This window comes from Polyodon spathula, chromosome 3 (genome assembly GCF_017654505.1).
Source record: "Polyodon spathula isolate WHYD16114869_AA chromosome 3, ASM1765450v1, whole genome shotgun sequence".
NCBI classification, from domain to species: Eukaryota; Metazoa; Chordata; class Actinopteri; order Acipenseriformes; family Polyodontidae; genus Polyodon; species Polyodon spathula.
In genome coordinates this window covers 52,621,970-52,643,243 of record NC_054536.1, presented here as the reverse complement: position 1 = coordinate 52,643,243, position 21,274 = coordinate 52,621,970, and the positions used below count along the sequence as shown (strand labels likewise).

At 40.0% G+C, this 21,274-nt stretch overlaps 1 protein-coding gene across 6 annotated transcripts in view; it reads left to right on the top strand.

Annotated features, from left to right (window-relative positions):
• The window catches only part of LOC121313169 (ankyrin repeat and IBR domain-containing protein 1-like), a 78,383-nt gene extending 66,095 nt beyond the window's left edge, over positions 1-12,288 (top strand). For 2 of the 6 annotated variants that reach the window (XM_041245447.1, XM_041245446.1), the window contains exons 12-21: positions 605-739; positions 2,955-3,041; positions 3,132-3,198; positions 3,557-3,699; positions 4,209-4,387; positions 4,885-4,936; positions 5,129-5,203; positions 8,224-8,335; positions 8,729-8,862; positions 9,359-12,288. In XM_041245447.1, the coding sequence (XP_041101381.1) occupies positions 605-739; positions 2,955-3,041; positions 3,132-3,198; positions 3,557-3,699; positions 4,209-4,387; positions 4,885-4,936; positions 5,129-5,203; positions 8,224-8,335; positions 8,729-8,862; positions 9,359-10,135 (1,761 nt within the window). In that variant the 3' untranslated portion in view covers positions 10,136-12,288. The remainder of the gene's footprint in view (positions 1-604; positions 740-2,954; positions 3,042-3,131; positions 3,199-3,556; positions 3,700-4,208; positions 4,388-4,884; positions 4,937-5,128; positions 5,204-8,223; positions 8,336-8,728; positions 8,863-9,358) is intronic. The other 4 variants (XM_041245448.1, XM_041245450.1, XM_041245449.1 and 1 more) reach the window with 4 other exon arrangements.
• The last annotated feature ends 8,986 nt before the right edge of the window (positions 12,289-21,274 follow it).

Here is a 21,274-nt window from a genome sequence, read left to right as displayed (position 1 = left end):
TCAACGACACCCACAGCGCGGCAACCTTTTCCACCGCAGCAGTAGGTCGAGTTGTATTAATTAATTTAATTTACAAACTTAAACTCTAGAAAACAACCAAACACAGTCATAGCTGATGCACTGTCGAACCGCCATAACTTTAAACTATTTCTCCGCCCCCATCTTGCTGTGCGACTCAGAAACTCCAACAGCACACCTTCCTCCCACCATGCACTAGCAACGCTACCTATATCATGCTATCCTGGAAATCCCAATATACGTCATTGTGTCACTGCCCTTATTTTGCAATAACGTTTTTATTTATTTATTTAAAGAACACGCAGCTAATATATTTTACCGTTCGTCACACCTTCAATAGTAATGCTTTTCCTGATGACGCCAATAATAACTACCTGATGTCTAAAACTATAAAAGCTTGTTCAGACCCCAGATTTGTTTGTAATACATTTCTTTACTTTAATTATTTTGGAGTCTACAGAAGGTTGCCCCTTTAGGTGGCTGGTATTAAACTCCTATGTTAACATCACTAAAAATGCATGGAGGCTGTGATTGAGATGCTTTTTTGCTGGGGGCCATTGTGATGAGAGTGTGTCTTGTGTTTCAGTGCAAATATGACTTCTGCTGGATCTGCTTGGAGGAGTGGAAGAAACACAGCTCCTCCACTGGAGGGTATTACCGCTGTACCCGTTACGAGGTCATCCAGCAGGTCGAAGAGCAGTCCAAGGAGATAACAGTCGAGGTCATTTATAGCACCTGGACCTTTCCAGTCATTTAAATACATGTAGACGTTTGAGCTCAATGCTGCATTGTATTGACAATGTTTATCAAACTGAAATAACTGTTGGGAGTATTACAAATGGTTACAGAGTAGTATACACAGGCCAGTGTCATATATTTTTGTGATTAGAGTGTTTTCTTTTTAGTCAAGCAGCCACATCCCATTGACTATCTAAACCAAGGGTTCCCAAACTTTTTTTTACCCGAGGCCCACCTATTCAGCTGCGTTAGGCACAGCGGCCTACTAGCACTCCTTTGGGAAAATGTCAAATTAAAAACATTTTATATGTTTAAACCTGTAACATTGTAAGTAAACCTAATTTAAAGTGTCCTTTATTCATTTAAATAAATATTGTGAAAGATGGAAAGCACATAGACTATGCACTGAGTGAAAATAAAACATTCTGAAACACTTTAATTTTAGTGAATAAAATAAGCTGCAAAAACTAAACAGAAGTTTTTGGCCAGCCTTTGAATGAGTTACCTTTGTATAATTGAACATTTTAGAAATGCAGTTATTTTTCTTGGACGTCAAACAAGAAAGAAGTGCATGTCTCTTATTATTCCCATTCATAAATACCTGAACATGAATCACTTTTTGAGTAAAACCAGTACAACGTGCACAAAAACATAACTCTTAAATCCTAAATTCTGAACAAATGCATTTAAACTCCTGTAGCTGCCTTTTATGTTATTTACACTTTGCAAAATCTATTCTTTGGTAGCAGATTGGAGATATTGTAATTTTGTTAATACTGAACACACAGAGTGATCACGTGACCTTAAAGGGCCGTTCAGAACGGATGCGGCACGCATGCCGCCTCCTTGCACGTCTCTCTGCAGTCGGCGCAGACCACTGTTCACACCGAACGCAGCAGGGGAAAGTCAGCGGGCGGTCCATTATGTCACGGCTGCATGTACAGCAATAAACAGTAAACGCCAGCGGGAAGGGAAGACTGTTTTTATACAGAAGACACAAAGCTTAGTAAGTAAATAAATAAATAAATAATTCGAGTAGTGGGCTACCAACGCATTGGTCGCCCTTGTCTCATCCCCCGAAACATTTTATATATATATATATATATATATATATATATATATATATATACTTTTTTATAAAACCTAATTTTAACCCCCACCATCATAATTTCCCCACAATTACCCAAAATATCAGGCAAGTGTGTTGTTTAAAATAAAATAAAAACAAGTTGCTTTTAAAAATTTAGATATTTTATTTATTTCTTTGTGAGTTTTCTCTGGTTTGCTAGGCATAGGCAAAGACAGTGTGAGTTAAAGGCATCATTATGCATCGATATTATTGAGCGTTGTACATATGATTAAAAAATGCAACTACTGCCACTTTTATGTAGCGCCTTTCATAGTGGACCACCATAACAAAGCACTTTACAAGACATAAGACTAGGGTGTGTGAACTATGCTTCAGTTGCAGAGTCACTTACAACAACATCTCACCCAAAAGATGGATCACAAGGAGATTAAGTGACTTGCTCAGGGTCACACAGTGAGTCAGTGGCTGAGCTGGGACTTGAACTGCTGACCTCCTGATTACAAGCCTGTTTCTTTAACCACTGGACCACACAGCCTACCTTTTCTCTTTGATTGACAGTCCACCAATACTCCCTTTCTACACTTTATTTTTCTAGTTACAGCTGCCACCAGCACCTGCTTTTCGCTATTAATAGAAAAAAATACATAGAATGTCATTGTCATTGCTCCCGCGGCCCACCCAGGTCTGTGTTGTGGCCCACCTTTGTGCCTCGGACCAGAGTTTGGGAACTCCTGATCTGAACTACACGTCAAAATTATCTGAATTTGTCCCTCATTGCTTACAGACTTTTCACACCTGAAAGAAATTGAGACAGCTAATATTAACAATTATTTCTGTTTTTATAAGATTCAGATATAGTCAGACCTACTTAAAAGGATTTCATACAAAATGTTTTCATTGGAGGGTGGTCTTAATCACCTGTATTCTTGAATTCTGTGTACGGGTTTGTCTGTAGATGAAAATGAGGTTGTATATTAAATGTTTTTAGACAGTATTACCAGGAACTAGAATATTCCAATAATAATATCCATGAACGCTATAGCACTTAAAAAACACTAAAGTGCATATAGGTTTATTTATTTACCTGCAATAATCTGTTGTCTTTCAGGCTGAGAAACAGCACAAGACCTTTCAGGAACTTGACCGATTTATGCACTATTATACAAGGTACAAGAACCACGAGCATAGTTACCAGGTATGTTGCAGAGTAACATGGTTTTGATCACACTATACAATGCACTATTACTACATCCAAACTGAACCATGCTCTCTGTTCTTTATGCAGTTGGAACAACGTCTACTAAAAACAGCCAAAGAAAAGATGGAACAGCTGAGCAGAGCCCTCAGTGGAGGTAAGGAGTATACTGTAGCTAAGCTGAATGCGAGATCCCAGTTGGTAGTAGAGTACATTTTCCCTTTTAGTCACAGCATCTTTTGCTCTGGTCTTGGTAAATATTTAAGTGTGGCCTGAGCTATGCCCCTGAGCTTTTCATGTATTGGGGTAAAATGCTAGTTTAGAATCCATGAACCCGTTACGATAAGCCTTTAACAACCACCAGTCTTTAAAATGCTACCAACCTTGACAAGGTGACTGTTGTACATCCACTAAACCAACGAGCCACCTTTATGGTATCCAGTCCCCTAATATAATTTACAAGATACTTTTAATGATTTACTATGGCCTGTCTTTCTCCCCAATCCCCACTGCAGCAGAAGGAGGCCCTGATACCACCTTCATTGAAGATGCAGTCCGTGAGCTCTTGAAAACTCGGCGTATCCTCAAGTGTTCTTATCCGTACGGATTCTTTCTTGAACCAAAAAGCACAAAGAAGGAAATATTTGAGCTTATGCAGGTGTGCACATGTATCTGTATGCTTCTTTTAGTATGTATCATATATTTATTTATAGTTTTTGTTTTATTTCCTTTACACCTAATGGTATTTGTAGTGCTGACTGTTGGCCAAATCTTAATATTTGCACATACTATACCTAGTAGGCACACATTGATTTATATTAAGAAAGGTGTTTATAGAGCCAGTATTGTCACATCTATATAAGTTAAAACAAAACATTTTGAGATGTTTTAAATCCTGCTTTTGTTTTTTTTTTTTTTCGAGTTCAACCTAAATAACTGTCAATACTTTTTTGAAATTAGAACCAGCTTCAAGTAACTGCCGCTGTGTTTACATTTTGCCTGCAGTCCCATCATTCATATTTTGTTCAGGTCAGGTATCAGCAAATTCTGTGGATTCCCCTATTTATTTTCACCGGAGACTATGGTAACATTCATGTTCCCACAAGCTAGATGCGTTGGCTGAAGTGAACAGAGTGGCTTTGTTACAATCTCCTCCTTTATTTTCAGACTGACTTGGAGATGGTAACGGAAGACCTTGCTCAGAAAGTCAACCGGCCTTACCTCCGCACCCCTCGCCATAAAATAATAAGAGCAGCATGCCTTGTTCAGCAAAAAAGACAGGAGTTCCTGGCCTCTGTGGCCCGTGGCGTTGCCCCTAATGACTCTCCTGAAGCTCCACGGCGCAAGTGAGTAGTCTCTGTCTTCAATGTTCTCCAGCCACGGACTGCTACGGAATGAGTCAGGTGTGCTCTCCACTACCCCTGAAACAAAAAAGAAGCAAAGGCAATCCCTTATCGGAAAACCTACTTCACATCATAGAACTCCATAAACGAGAACTGATAGAAACTCAAGCAGACTTTTATTGTGGGTGAACTGGACTATCAAATGTTTGTAACCTCACTGACCCATTTAAAAACTTTTTGGGTTTACATCCTAAAACTCTTTCATTAATTTCATACTTTGGGCGTAGCATTTATAATTCTAAACGCTCTATCAGCAGTAATAAAAGGAGTCAGTGTCTTTTGTGCTGTAACACATTAACACAAAAACTATATCTATTACTTTGTTGCACAAGCTAAGTGAATTTCATTAGTGTTATTGTGTGTACCTTGATTAAAATATTGGTGTGAAGTATTTTGTGACGAAAAAACATTGCATGCTATATTCTGTTTTGTTTTTGCAGCTTTGCTGGAGGGACCTGGGACTGGGAATACTTAGGTTTTGCATCGCCTGAGGTAACTGTCTGTCATGTAGTCTGGCTGTTTAGGTTGTCTTCATGTAAACAGCTAGTGTCTCTTGCTCAGAATATATAGCTATAAATATACGTATAAAGCTTAAAACGTTGCTTTCAGTAAGTTAGTGTTTCAGTTGCCTAGTGGTTTTGTAGCAGGACGATCACTCAAGTGTTATTCTGTTCTAATCTAAAGATCCTGAGGAATCAATCAGTACTTGGAGGGAATGATCAAAGCGAAAACTATCAAAATGCAGGATTCCAGCAGCAGGTAGAAGTGACAATCAACATTCTCATACTAAAAAAAAAATACAGACTTTTATTATTACATTTTTTTTTTTTTTGGAATGACGATTTTTTTCCCCCATAACTCCACCCCTCTCCAGCTCCCCTTCCGTCAAAAACTGTAAAAGGATGCCCCCTTTTGAAAATTCCAGATGCTTTCAGCTGCATACAAGAACAGAGTGATTGTTGTCAGTTGCAGTTATGGGTTGAGTCATGGATTGGCAAAGGCAAAATTGATGCATACAGTAGTGCATCATAATATTAAGAAAGTCAAATAAACAAACGTTCCAACTAATACCTTTATCAATGCTACAGAATACTGTGTTTTTTCCTTATTGTTGCTGCTGACAGTGCTTTTACTGGTGTTAGCTCATGGCTGGTCTCAGGCTGGTTACATTATGTGAAAGTGGTTTGATGTGCCTGACTGCATGCTGGCTGTCTTGGATATATGGGAATTGTTAGAGCCTGTATGTTTTCACCTGGCCCTTGCATTACCTGAGTTGTTCACTAAATGCTAGTAAGACCAGTGTCAGATTATTGCAACATAAAATATAAATACCAGTTTCCCCGTGATTTTAGTTTATTTATTTATTAAGCTTTTTTTAAAGACAGAATGTTTCCAGCCCATTCTAGTAATTTATTAAAAAAGGGTGTATCTTTTGTTTTTAATGAACAGATTTAAAAATAGGAATAAAGCTTAATAAAAAGAAACTGCAGCATGTTATAATAGAACATGGATACAAGAGCAGACCACGGTCTTTACTGTTGTCAGGTGTGAAGAACCTTTACTCATATAGTAATAAAACACTCTTCAGGAGCTTTTGTTTTTATCCAACAAGCTCAGATGGCCTGCAGGGCTCCCGCATGTAAATATGTATTTAAGACTATGGTTTTGCTAGTAAACATCCAACAAAAGAAAAATATATACAGTCGCAGATAAAAGTATTGGCACCCTATGCGTGTTATACCATAATTCAAGGTAACAGATTAAGTATTTAGTAAACTATAACCACTTTTTAATAAAGCAAAAAGCAAACTACACAAGTAATTTGGCAAATTATCTTTATCAAAAAACAAACTTATTTCAAAATATGAATTCATGACTAAGGTATTGACACCCCTGCTTTAATATTAATGTGAACCCTCATTTTACTTTTATCTCAGCTTTCAGGCGTTCATGGTAATTGTTAACCAATATGTTATATCATGTTGGAGAAATCTGGGCCCGTTTTGTTTCCGTCAGCTCAGACAGATTTGATACACAATGTTTGGCTTGTAAAGCATATTTCTTTATTATGTTTTAAACTTGTTTGAAGTAATGAAGGTGTCTAGGGTTAAGTGGGTCCACCACAGCTACACATATTTCAAACAAGAATACAAACTTTATCCAAATTTGATCGAAGGTCCTTAAATAAATGTGAATATATATTTTTGCTTAAATTTTAGCTCAATTTAATAATGTATTTTTTATACCTAGGGTTCATTTAAATTCCTAATAGTACTTATTGAAAAGACAAAGAAAATAAGACTTATTGCAAATTATTTTGTTTATTCAGTTACAAAAATGTACTAATCGCAAGATACAAGCAAAACATCAGAACTTTACATTTTAATTTTTATTTGACTAAGTTGCAGTTGGAAATGCTGCTGTAGGCCAGGTAATTTGAAATGCACCTATCTCACCATACCCAGGTGAACACAGCCATGCCTGTTGCCTTGTATGCATGACCTGAATATCAGTGGGAAAAAAAAGGAGAAATATTTATATGCACTTGAGGGTTATCTATTTGCACTCACTTATGCTGTATTTGTTCTTGAACAGCACACTAGCTGTTTATATAATCTGTGTATATATTCTGTATACATATGTTTTTGTCCGTCTTTCTATCTGCCTGATGTGTGCTAAAATACAGTTTTTTGGTCCACTTGTAATAATGAATGTATTCAGCACTTTTGTCCTGTGTCGATGTGCTTAAAATAAATCTTATCAGAGTATGCCTGGATTCTTCATCAGCTGAATCCTGATTTATTTTCTGTAACAGGTGAAATTTGCAAGAACGTGGTTGAAGTTGACCCAGTTGTATGAATGCTACGAAAAGTGTGGATAGATAGATAGATGTATTGGGGAAGTGTAAGCTTTTACTTTTCTTAAGCTACTCCTGTGAAAAATAAGAGCTCAGCTGTAAAAAACAAAAAAAGAAAAAAAAAGAATATATATATATATATATATATATATATATATATATATATGTGTGTGTGTGTGTGTGTGTGTAAAATAGAAAGATTGATTTTCAATTTACATAATATAAAAAGACATCCTTTTCTGAAAATATTTGTTCATATCTGGAAAAGATACTGAAAACCATCTTTCCTAAAATAATTGGAAATTTAAAAGCAAATGAAGTGCTCTTTTCATTATGTACGTAAATAAGACCATAAATGAAGACGAATCGCTCACTAAAAAGTTGCTTTGAATTCCTATCTAGGAGTGCAGGTACTTCTTCATTTTCCTCATTGTTTTTATTGTGCATTCATAAGACGGGCCAACCACTAGGATTGTGCAGATCTTGGATGTCACTGTGTGCTGAGTGTAAATCCTTTTAGAAGTCCATATAAATAAAAGCAAATAAAATCTTAAAGTTGACGTCAGACGGATACCAGATCTATGCTAGAGGGTTGCTTCTAATAATATAATTATATCTTAAATGGCTTTGGGTTAACTTTGGTGGTCTGGCTAACGCTATTGAAAGTTTTCCTGTTTCATTTGTGAAATGGAGTGTCCTGTGCTGCTTCATTTTGAAGTCCCTTTACAGCTTCCTGACATCAAGGAGGGGTTAAAGGCCGTTTTCACAGCCTGCTTGATTGAGCTTATTGTCAGTAGTTGTAAAGCAGCATGGTTTGGTAGCTTGATCATAATCAGCATTGTGGGGCTGAGCCAAGTAGTGTCACAAAGCTGTAGTACGAAAGGCAGAGGTTAAATTGCCTGTGCTCCTCTTGTTTGTTCAGGAATATGCTGAGTTTCAGTACCGCCGGAGACACAGGCAGCGGCGCCGTGGAGACATGCATAGTCTGCGCAGCAATACTCCAGATCCTGATGACCCCAGCGAGAGCACTTTAGGTACAAAACCTAGTCCTTCACACCATAACAGTCGAATGCTGCTACAGATAACAGATCTTAACAAAGAATACTTCTGTTAATATTGGGAACAAGTTTTCTGAAAATAGCGTAGCTGGCACAAGCAGGCTTTAAGAAAAGCTGAAGCAATAAAACAAACGATTTAGATTTGAGTCATACACTAAGCAATGTAAATAAATCTGCTATAAATACTGTACAATATAGACAAATATAAAGTAAACAATTAGGAATTATGTTACTTTTCCCAAACACAAGAGGTTCGTAGTAGTTTTTTGATGTGGACTACTGTCCCCAGTGTGGTAAGGCTTCTGTTGTACGGCACGTGAATGTGTTGTTAATGAGAGCGGTAATTTAACACCATTGCTTCTCTGATAGATACCCAGGAGGGTGGAAGCAGCTGGAGACACGGTACCTCCATGGTGAGTTCTGCTTCTATGAGTATTCTGCAAAGCTCTTCACTTCATGACTATACCCCTGTTAGTCGCTTTGAAAACCAAGACTTGCCGCAGGTACCTGCCCGCTGCTTTCCCATTTGCTTTTCTGCATGCTTCCAAACTGAATATACCTACAGCTACTGAGGGTGAAGAGCCTTTGTTTTCCTCGGTTTCATATTTTTTCCTTTTATTACATTTTTTAAAAAAATTTTAGTCCTATTTTAATGAAGTAGAAGAATAAAAAACAATTGTTTCTCTCGCTATTGCAATCCAGTTATTTATTATTCAAAGACATACTGTGCAAACTTTTTAATAATGTGTGTATACCCTTATGTTGATCACAGATTGATTCAATAAAACGGCAGGTTTTGGTTGAACTACAAAGGGAATGCAATTTTTTATTACAATATGCAGTTGATGCAGTTAACCAGTGATTCTATCAGGCAGTTTCCACTGTAAATCCATATTAAAGGCCACTTTCTTATGCAAAAAAATATATTAAAAAAACAGTCACACAAGCTGTATTTCTATGACGGCTAATGGTTGTATTATAACTTTTTGATTTTTTCAGGCTCTGAGCTCTCTTGATGAAGATGACCCGAATATTCGCCTAGCCATCCAGCTCTCACTGCAGGAGTCCGGGCTGGCCATGGGCAGAGAGGCCCAAGAGTTCCTCAACAATGAAGCCTCATTGGGGGCCATTGGCACTTCCCTGCCCTCCCGGCTGGACCCAGCCCCCCGGAGCATGGAGGTCCCCAGGGCGGCTCTGAGCAGCTCTGAGCTGCTGGAACTGGGTGACAGTTTGATGAGGCTGGGGGCTGTGAGCAACCCCTATGCTGGGGACCACTTTGACAACCTGCGCCGTTTCGGGGAGGATCCTGGGGGGCTTTTCTCTTCCTCCAGCGACACAAACTCCACAAGCTACGATCCTTCTGTGAATGCAAACCTCCTGGGGAACATCATGGCCTGGTTTCATGACATGAACCCTCAGAGCATAGCACTTATCCCCTCCATGCCCTCAGAAACAGACCTGGACTCGCAGCCTCTCAGCACTGCAGAAGAAGTGGAGCCCTCCAAAACAGAGGAGGTGCCTCAGACCCAGGAGGAAGAACATGTCCTCTTTGAAGCCGCAGCTGTCAATGAAGGTAACAGGGCTGCCCAAGTAGAAGAGGGTGCTGTTCAGGAGACCACTGGTGCACGGGATTCAGAACCAGGACATGAAGACCCCCACTGTAGCGCAGAACTTAGTCTAACAAGCACGTCAGAATGTGATCCCAGTTCCAATCCTCAAATTAGTACCAGTAGTACTACTACGCCTGAATGGGAGGAGCAGGTCCACCTGGTTTGAACATGCCAGACAGAGATGTAGCTGACCTGTATAATCATAAACACTTTGATTGGCTTTTTTTCTTTTTAATAGCACTACAGACAGTTTTTCACTTCTTTGTAGAAGGGAAACGAGATAATGTGGAATTGCAGAAAAAGAATCGTAGCCCTATAGATACCATGATGAAGTCCTTTTAATATTTTGTGGGTAATTACAGGCCATAAATAGCAAACTATAAGTCTGATCAGTTCCAGTCCATATACAAATAACAGTAGCAGATTTTGTTTTTTTGTTAAAAAGCACTTTCATCAATGACAAAATTCAAAAATGTTGGATTTAAAGAATGTTGATATTCTCAAACATGTAATAGATTAGGCTTTTAAAATAAAATAACAAACAATACTTTGTACATGAACAGCATTGCAGCAATCCACTATTGTCTTTTTTTAATGCAAGCATATTGAGTGATGTGATCAGACAGCTTGATTGGAAAGTGAACCGCTGGACGGGAGCTGATGATGCTGCCTTGCAGTGCTGTATGCGCAGTAATCAAAGAGGTGGGTTGGTCTTGTTTGTACAAAAAACGAGATCTGCCTGTGTTCTACCAAAAGGTGCCAAACTGTAATCAGTGGAAGCATACTTCACTAGTTTTATCAAATGCAAGTTGTGCCTGCATTGCTGTGACCCAATCAGTCTTTTTGCGTATACCATTTTAACAATATAGTTACCAGTGACTCTGTGTTACACGCTCTACAAGGTCTGCTGTCAGTTCTTTTAATTTAAAGTTGCTGATTCAAATAAATCAAAGTAGAAACTTCAGCCACAGAGGCACTATTGATAGACAGACACTTTATTAGAAGTTCAGTCAGTTCCCTTTACTCAGTTAGAAAAGTATTTTTGCACTAAGTGCCATTGGTAATTTGAAAAACAAAGCTTAAGCAACTCTGCAATAGGAAGCTGTTCTTCACAGTCTAAATAAGATGCAACAGTTATCTTTAACGGATGTTCTACACAATCCATTGCCGTGCCTTTTTGTAAATCCATTTTAATTATCCCACATTTCATTAATATTACCTGATGCATGCGTGCAGACTGAACAAAGTCCTGTATAAATAAATAAATAAAATAAAATAAAATAATTTATGTGGTGCATTTGTCAACAAAATCAGTGTCCAAATAAATGTACCAATTTTTTATTGCTTTTTTTTTTTTTTTTTAAACCTCTTTTGGTCCTGTTCTGTTTTTTTTTTTTAATGCATTGAATATAGCATACAATTTTTACATGAATATAGCCAAATGCATCATGGTCGCTGTTGGTTAACTCAGTGAAATGGTTTCTTTTGGATTTTATTGGAAACATTGTTTATGCTCTGTTTTTAATTTTTTAATTTATTTTTTTGGTTGTTAGGTTGAGGTATGACAGTTGAAAAGAAAGCTTACATTTAAATGGATAATGTGTAAGTACATAGCTGCAAGTGCATACTTTGATGTTGGAGGTTAAAAGAAGAACACTGGCAATGCAGGAAGTGGCTTAAATGCTGGCTCATTATTAATTAATTGTACTTGGCAATTGAAAGTCCCTGATATCTTAATAGCAAATCAAGCTTGAAGCATATTTGGCCATAAAATGTAATTGGATCGATTGCTTTCTTTTTACAATATTGAAATTTAAGACACAATTTTCTCGGTTTCACTGTTAAAATGGTTCTTTCCCTAAATGAGTGTGTGACGTGTTTATTGCGAAATAAAATCGTTGCAAAAAGAGTTGTATTGCATTGAATTATGTCTTGCAAAGTAAAGCTGTGTAAGAGTGCTGTATATGGAGTTAGTGAACTTTGTGGGACTTTTGTAACCATTGTTTAAGTTGTGGAGTTTAACCATTGTCTACTTCTGTGTAGCGGTATTCTGTGCATGAAAAAGTAGGTCATATTAAATTACATTTGTATTTTCTTGTTGCAGAGTTTTAAAATGTGTCATGGCAAATGACTGAAAATTGGCAAACCTATTTTGTAACCCAGTTAAATTTTATATTGTAAAAAGCAACTTAAGCTTGAAATGCTATTTGCACTTTCATAGTCTATACTTGATACATTCCCAGTTTATATATGGAAATAAGTAATGTTTGATGTCTGGCCAATTAATGAAAGTATCAGTTAAGTTTTACTCGTAATAAAAATTGTGTAAAACTTACCTTGTCTGGATCTGTTTATTTTACTTCTTGTCTTCAAAACCTGCAGTACTTATTTCCTTATCGTTGAGCCTGGCTTTAAAGAAATTCCACTTGCCAATTAATCCTAGCAGCATTTATTACTGGTCCCTTTTTTTGTTGAGCTCAAGATCTTTTGGTGGTTTGCTTTTTTATTTTTATACAGTATATGCAACTATTTAAAATACAATGCCGTAGCTTGAATATATCTGCTGCTTCAGTTCAAGTTCAGATGATTAATATAGTGTTGAACTGATTTTGAAATATCTTCAAGTAAAAAAAACCCTAAACAAAAACTATCAAATAAGCAAGTAACCAAACAATAATAATAATATGTAGACTAGTGATATGTAGCTAAAGCTAAAAACGAGTAAGAAAAAAAAAAAAAAAAAGCCTTTTAGGTTTTTGTTTTTCAAGTAAAATTTAATTAAACAACAATATTTCTTACCTCGTCTTATGACATCCACAAAGAGCGAACTCCTGGTCTCCATTTTGCTTGGGTCAGGAGAACAAACAGATTTGTAACCCAGAGATCTTTGCAATATAGTCCTTTTTGGCAGTATCCTTCCCACATAACCCCCCTTCCAAATAAGCATTGTTGTCCAAATTTCTCCTGCAATTGGCTATTCGGTCCTGTTCAACAGGAATGAGTGGCACACCATTCAAGGAGATGCTCCTTCAATAGATAGTTGTCTTCTAGAATCAACCACAGCAATCCTCTTTTGGGAGAGCCACGTTTTCAACGTGGTCGAGGAGACAGGTCATACAGACCCTCGTGGCCATTTCACAGAAGGGGATAAGCCCTCTACTTCTTTCTGACACTTTTACTACCTCTACCACCCCCCCCCTCCCCCCCCCCCCCCCCCCCCCCATGTGCCCCCCCCCCCCCCCCCCCCCCCCCCCCCCCCCCCCCCCCCTTATCTCTACCAGTAGGGGGAGGGTTTCTAAGTTTTTAACAAACTGGCAGAACATAACTGGGTCCTCAGGATCATTTAACACGGTTACAAAATACCATTCCAACCTCATCAAAACACTGATGTGCTGGTCACAGCCACAAGGTAGTTCCCTCCAGTATTCCGCGATCACAGAAAAAAATCACAGAATTTGCTCTCTCCCGTGTGAGACGTGTGGCAGGGTTTCAGTGCGCGCTTTAGTTCAACTATGAGATTCCTAAGGCCATCTGTGAGCTCCGGAAACAAATCTAAATTAGCACTGAATGTAACAGATAGGGCACAAATGTAAAATGCAAATCCAGTATTTCCAATAACATAGCATAGCTTCTGTTAAAACGGCAGAATACCTTGACAACAACCATGGATAGACAAACCATGGCTACTGATGAAAGAAATAAGGTAAGATTATTATTATTATTATTATTATTATTATTATTATTATTTTTATTTATTTTACAATAGGATTTCATAGTTTAGTCGCAAGTTCAAAGAAAAGCGTTGCTCTATTACTCCTATGTGAAAGGTCAGAGAAAAACAACTAGGACCTTGCTTGTACTCCCTGTGTTGCAGGTTCTAAAATATGTCATTCTAATTATATATGGAAATACATACGTTTTTTGTACATGGTGTAGTAACATCAATGCTCAAAAAGGAAGGGGGCGACGAACTATATTAGACATCCGATTACTTGGGATGACTTAACATTTTTGTGAAAATCCTTTTACTTTCCTGTTTGTTTTGTGGTATGTGATGGTAGCACTTTCACATTGTGGCCTTGGTCAATGCTAGTGTATCAGCCTATCAGTGTCGCCTGTCACTGATTCCAAGCGCTTGTCACAGCTTCCAAACTATCCAAAACTATTAGCTATCAGCTTCCAAACTATTAACAGTCTGGTTAATATGGAGTGTCGAGATGGTTTTCGGCAAAAAAGCCGGATTGGTACAAAACGTAACCTTTGTCTTGGCTTCTGCAAAAATTAAGCAGGCTTTCTCAATCGAAAATGCTTGAATTTCACCCGCCCGCTTGGACAATAAGGTGCTCTCCTGAACCTCTCCCAAATGAGGCTACCACCTCGGGGTTCACCTGCACTCTGAGGCTCTGGGACCCCCCTTGAGAGGAGGTCAGCCACCCAATTTTTTTTCACCCTGTGCGGATGTAGGGAGAGCTGGTTCTCATGTGCCCAGAGCAAGCTTACGGGCATGCGACAGAGACTGGGCAACCTGAGACCGCCTTTGTGGTTGATGTAAGCAGACACTATTGCGTTGTTTCTCCGGACATGCACATGCCTCCCTCGAATCTTCTGTAACAAATGCAGCAAGGCTAGTTAAACTGCCTGCAGTTCCAAAACATTATGTGTAGGGGTCTACCTAAAACGCTATTACGCGGAAATCGTGAAATTGAGGGGTCAAGCGAAATTCACCTCTTTTAGGGGCCAATACATATGAACAAGTACAGAGAGAGGAAAAAAGAAACCTTGTTTAAATTAACTACTGCACAACGCAAGCTATGTATCTTCCTTCTGTAGATAGCCCTTTTTTATTCCTTCGCTGTCCTGTGTGCATTGCACAAAGCAAAAAAACAAACAAACAAAAAACTTCCTCAAATAACATTTACAAATAAAATTCTCCAAAGCGGTTAACGTTCTTGTTTACTATTCAAACGACAAAACGTTTTCATCAGCCTATCAGTGCGTCTGTACTGCTTTTCTCACGAGACCTGTACTGTGCAGTAGTGTATGGGACAAAGTTAGTGCTGCATTGTTTCGATTTAGGTTGCTAAAATCTAGTTTTCGGCATTGGTGGTAAAATAGTAGAAATGGACGACAAAGGAAAAAAAGCAAAGTATATTTCGGTGATTGATCGTGTCAAGATATTTCCCAAAGAAACTGTACATGCAGATGGAGGTAATTGTTTTGCATATTTTAATGTGTCTTTGGAGAAAATACGATCAATCACTGTTTAGCTTCAGAATCACACATTAAACAAAAGGCTACTACAGAGGCTGCTGAACAGAACGTAAAATAAACAGCTTTCAGAAACCAAACTGGGAAGACAGCGCAGACAAGTTAAATCAGTACTACAACGATCTAACACAGCCACCTCGCTTCAACCTGCTGCTTTCTTTTTCGCAGTTAGAATTTTAGACCCGAATAGGCACGTTTTCTTTGTTTTGACACGGTACTAATAAAATATATTATTGGATGGGACAAATAACATGACAACGAACGTGCTGCATATATTGCCTTTATTAAAGTATGCCAGATACCCTTGGGTAAACAAGTTTTTGGGCTGTTTCAAATCGATTTCCACATCTGTATAGCTTGGCAAAGCTTTGCCTTACACTTCATACCAATTCAATGGATGCAGAACGTGCCTTAAATGACAGCACTTTGTTTTAGTAAAGAAGCAAATACCACTTTTTTTTAGGCTTTATAGTGTTCTGAAATACTGTCTACTTAGGTTTATTTAATGTTTAAACATGTCTGTGAAATGTCTACGAAATTCTAATTTTATCCCTACCCATGAAAAATATGTACATTTACCGCGATTTAAGGAGACCCCTAATTATGTGGAGTACCATTGTACGCAGCGCCCCAGCCCAGCCTGGACGTGTTTGTGGTGATGGCCTCCCTTTTGGCGACACTGTCCAATGCTACACCGATGCACAGATAGGCAGTGCCTTTAGACAGTGATGAAATGACCCAAAGGTAGAGTCTGAGAAGCTGCTGAACCTCAAGCCCAGAAGTTCTGGAACACCATTACCATGAACGCCCTGTTGAGCTGAATAGCACTATAAACAGGCACTATTCTCTGCACTCTGCTGTCCGATAGAGTGGACAGCATGACCCGGAGTCCAAGCACACTACTAGATAGGAGGCTGTCTGAGAAGGTGTGACCTGGCTCTGTACATGATTCTTAGACGCAACCGTACAAGGTGACTGACTGAACAGTTACGTGTGAGCGTTTGCCTGAGCTGGAGGTACAATGAACTAATTGTCCAAATAGAGTTCTTTTTGGGGCCAGTATAGCTTCCTTGCGCTTTGTAAAGGCATGGGGAGGTAGAGAGAAGCCAAACGGCAAGACCCTGAACTCGTACACTGTTCCTTGTTTTTATGAGGATATGGAAATAGGCATCTTTGAGGTCCACCATGGTGAACCAGTCACCTGGCCTGAATGACTGCAACATCTGTTGCATAGTCAACATTTTGAACCTCCTTTAGCTCAAATACACTGTGACCTGCCTGAAATCGAGGCTACCATCCCGCTTGGACATGGAGTAGAACCTGTCCTCCAACTGCAGGGGGTGTATCATACGAGTAGCCTGTTTATGCAGCAGAGCTGCTACCTCCTGAGACACCACAGCAGCATCCTGTAGGTCCGTGGCTGATGTTACAGTCAAGCCCTGAAAGGGCTGGAGACTGTGTTTGAACCTCAGTGAGTAGCTGGTCTGAACAGTAGGAAGCACACCCAGATGTCTGGTGCAGTGATGCCAATACTCCAGATGGCTCCCTGAGAAGGGGCCCTGGGCCTGTGGCAGCAAACCCCTAGGGCTGCTGCTCACCTTGTGGCTTTACCTGAGGCTCTTACCTCCGTGCCTGGCGGTGGTCTGGCCACAGGCAAAGGTCCATTTGATCTAATAAATTTCTGTAAATGAGAGAATCATTTTATTTTATAAATAAAAACACTGAACTCCATTTTACTTGTCCTCTACTTGTGATACATGCATTGCTCCTTCCCAATAAAAGAACCTGTTCTGTTAAACTAGGGCAAAATTGGGAAACATTACAATTTAGTTGCTTTTTCTTTATAGGGGTGGCGTAGTCAAATTAGTGCACGGCATGGTGGTGGCTTAGTCTGAGCGTAGTTCCCCCGCTATAGCTGTGCACACTTCTCTACTGGTTTGGCTCATTACCCCGCCCCCTTTACAAATGTATAGTAAGAATGTACAGTTGCTTCCTCAGCTGCTAAAGACAGTAACAGGAATGTCAACAAAGTCTGCATGGTACCAGACTGGGATGTAAACAACGGTCGGTAGCGGGCCGGAATGGAGCAAAATGTGTCCCCATCAGGCACATGTTCTTATGGGAAACTGCTGCTCAGAGGGGTTGCTGATGCGCGGTGAGTCGTGGATTCTCCTGCTGACCTCGGCCAATTGAGCGCTGCCTCCTTGGAACTCCCCGTTGGCTGTGAGCCTGGATTCGGACTTGCGATCTCCAAGCTATAGGGCACATCCTACACTCCGCGCAGAGCGCCTTTACTGGATGCGCCACTCTTGCTTTTGCTTGGGGATAACAAACAGGCAACAGTCACAGTGATAAACCGAGCAGACAAACCGATTGCTACAGTACACACGGTAAGGAGCACTCTGTGCGGTACCCACGATATGATGCACACAGCACAGTACCGACGGTACAGTGCACTCTGTATGGTACCCACGATGTGCTGCACGTGGTAAGGTTCACACCACGGTGTGGTACCCATGGTACGGTGCACACCACTGTATGGTACCCAGGGTGTGGAAAACACCACGGAACAGTACGGTGCACATCACAATATGTTACCCACAATACGCTGCACACGGTATGGTACCCACGGTACTGTGCACATGATACAGTATTCATGGTACAGTGCACACCGTGGTACATGGTGTGCATGGCATGTACCGGTGCGGTAACCTGGCTCGCCAGGAAGGGGATAGGTCTGTGACGTGAGAGAGTTTTAAAATCCCTTTATTATATCCAAAAAAATAACAGAAAATACAAAGCCACAAAGCAACAATTTCAAAACAATAGCAACTCTATAACGGTCCATTCAGATCACTTTTAAAGGTTTTTTTTTTTTTACCTTTATAGGAACACAATGAGCTCCCCCTCCTCACTCACTTTGCACACCCAATCTCCAATGCACCAGACACTGAAGACATATGTGCAGAATTAAAACTTTCACATTTAAAAATGGGATTAAAAAACAGAGGCTGTTCAAAAACCCATTTAATGCACAGTGACTCTTCTGATCTAGTATTTTTTTTTAAATCCTTCATGCATTTAGCAGGTTTTTATAAAAAATAACCAGCCTGCTATCATTGAGCTGTTCACGGGTATTAAAAACAGATGCTTGTCAAGCCCCAGCCCTCCTGCTCTGTGCAGGAGTGGGTGAGCCAGGCCTCTCCAGCTCAGCTCTGGGGTATAGAGCAGCTTCTGGGCAGCCTTTAGCCCGAACACTGCCACCCTGCTGGGGATATCACCGGGAGAGGAACAGGACAGCCGGACACAGCCAGTGATGCCTACTCCAGAAAAACTGGACCAGACACTTCTGAATCTCAATTAACAGACCCAGGGAAGGGTCCAGATGGGGGAGTTACTCCCTCCCAGCTACCAAACAGAAAAGCTGCACTTTTTGCCCTATTGACCTGAGCTAAGGTGGCCTTTTCATAATTCTTAATGCAGGATTCCAGCACAGTGACGTCCCTGTCATTAGTAATGAAAACATTAAAGTCATCAGCATACCCAGATAGCCTGATGGGGGCGCTGTTGGGTGCAGCTGGCACAGCCAGACTTGTTAGCTTCTCCCTCATCTGATGCAGGAAAGGCTCTATAGAGAGGGAGTAGAGCATCCCTGAGAGGGAGATCATTGTTTACTTTCACCAGGCTAAAAACATTCTTATAGAGGAGTCTAGTATTAGAAATAAAAACAGGGCCAAAACCAAATGCCTTCAGTGTATGAAACAAACACTCAAGGTCAACTCTGTCAAAAGCTTTTTCCTGGTCAATTGAAATTAAACCAACGTCAATATTAAAAAGTCTGGACACATTAAAAAGGTCTCTTATTAAAAACATATTATCAAAATTGGATCGGTCTGGTACACAATGGGCTTGATCCTTATGCATCACTGATCCTATTTGTGTCTGCAGCCGATTTGCCAGCGCCTTGGAAAAGATTTTGTAGTCTGAGCACAACAATGAGGTGGGGCGCCAGTTCTTAATGTTACAGAGGTCTCCTTTCTTGGGTAGCAGCATGATTACTGCCCTGCGGCAGCTCAAAGGCAGCTCTCCATCCCAGTTGCATTCCTGAAGGACCTTATAAAAATCCTGTCCGATACAGTCCAAGAATCGTTTATAAAACTCAGCTTGCAGCCCGTCGATCCCGGGCGATTTCTGGTTGGAGAGCTGCATGACGGCGACAGTGAGCTCCTGGAAGGTCAGCGGGGTGTCCAGCCTGCGCCACTACTCCTCACTCAGACTGGGGAGCCCCTGATGCAGTCGTTCCATCTCTCCCAGGTCACAGTTCTCAGCCTTAAAGAGACCACTGTAGAAATCCACTGCCACATGCCTGAGCTCCGCAGGGCTGGAGACCTCTCTCCCGCAGGGCAGCCTCAGACAGCTCATCTGCTAGTGCTCCGCTGTCTTCCTCTCTAGGCTGAAGAAGAAGGCTGTAGGAGCGCCCATGTCTTTATGCGCAGTGAAACAGGCTCTGAGCAGTGAGCCCTTCACATTCTCTTCCAGCAGGCTGCTCAGGCGCTGCCATCTCTCCTGCAGGCCCTGGTATGCCTCCTCACTGCGCTGAACATCCAACTGCCTCTCAAACTCCACAATCTCACTCTTTAACTCACTGACCACTGCATCTACCAATCTGGTGACACTCTGGGTGTATTGCTGACAAAAAACTTTAAGTTGGATCTTTTCAATATCCCACCACTGCCTCAAACTGGAATACTTTTTTTTTCTTTTCTCCAATTCTGCTAAAATAATTTAAAATAATTGGTGAATTGTTTGTCTAACAGTAGTTTTGTGTTAAAATGCCAGTATGACTTTGAATGCATTTTGCTGGGTAAAGATATAGTAGCAGATACAAAGTGATGATTGGAGCTGGGTGAGATACTGCATCTAATGAATTTATTTGTGTGATACTTTGGTGTGTAAAACTGGTCCAAACGTGCCCCTGACAGCTGATTCTGATTAACTTTAATCCATGTGTATTGTTTGCTAGTGGGATGAAAATTCCTCCAGATGTCAACCAGGTCAAAAGTATTTAATTCAGTGGCCAGCTTGCTAACAGATTGGTTATTGGGCTCCCTGTGGTTTCTATCTTTGTTAAAATCCACAGTGCAGTGTGACGGGGAAATACCCTGTCTATATGAATGTGTTTGGAACTGGCAGGGGCGGGGTTAAATTCCTCCCTGCTTGGAAAACATTTGAGAATGTGGCTGGAGCTCTAATAGAATAATTTGTAATTATTGATTAATTGGGCTCCAGCCACAGGGGATAAAAGCCAGGGGAGAGGGCCTGGCTGAGGAGGGTGTTTTTTTTGTTTGGGTGTTTGCTTTTGAGTTGGAGAGTTTTGTGTTTGGAAGAAAAGAGTGTCTTGTTTAAAAAAGACCTGGAACCTGACTGTTTACTTTGTAAGTTCATTTTGATTATTTCTGTTTGAACCTCTTTCTGTTGGCCCTTGTGCCTGTTTATTTGATTATTTTTGTTTAATAAAGAACTTTATTTTTGCCTTTACTCTGTCTCTGAGCCTGAGCCCTCTGTCATCCTACCACATGCAGTTAAAATCTCCTCCCAGTATGACGACATGACCAGTGTCACATTGTCCCAACACCTGACTCGGCTTTCTAAAAAATAAAATTCGCTCCCCCCAACATTAAGAGCATAAATATTAATACAACTAATTTAAAAAGCACCATATTTCACTTCTACTTTTAAGAGTCTTCCTTGAACAATTTCATTTAGTGCATTTCTGGCTAGTGCAGTCTAAGTGCGTCTCCTGCAATAAAACCACGTTCATTTGTTTACTATTTAAAAAATCAAATAGCTGTGCTCTTTTATTAAAATCTCTACCTCCATTTATGTTAAAAGAGCCTAAAATAATTTTCTACATTGGTAAAAATAGATTGCTCAACAATAAAATGAATAAAGACATAAACGTATAAATATTCCAGGTAGAATTAGCCATTAAAATTGATTAGAAGATCTCAACATTTTTCATTGAACGCATATGCTT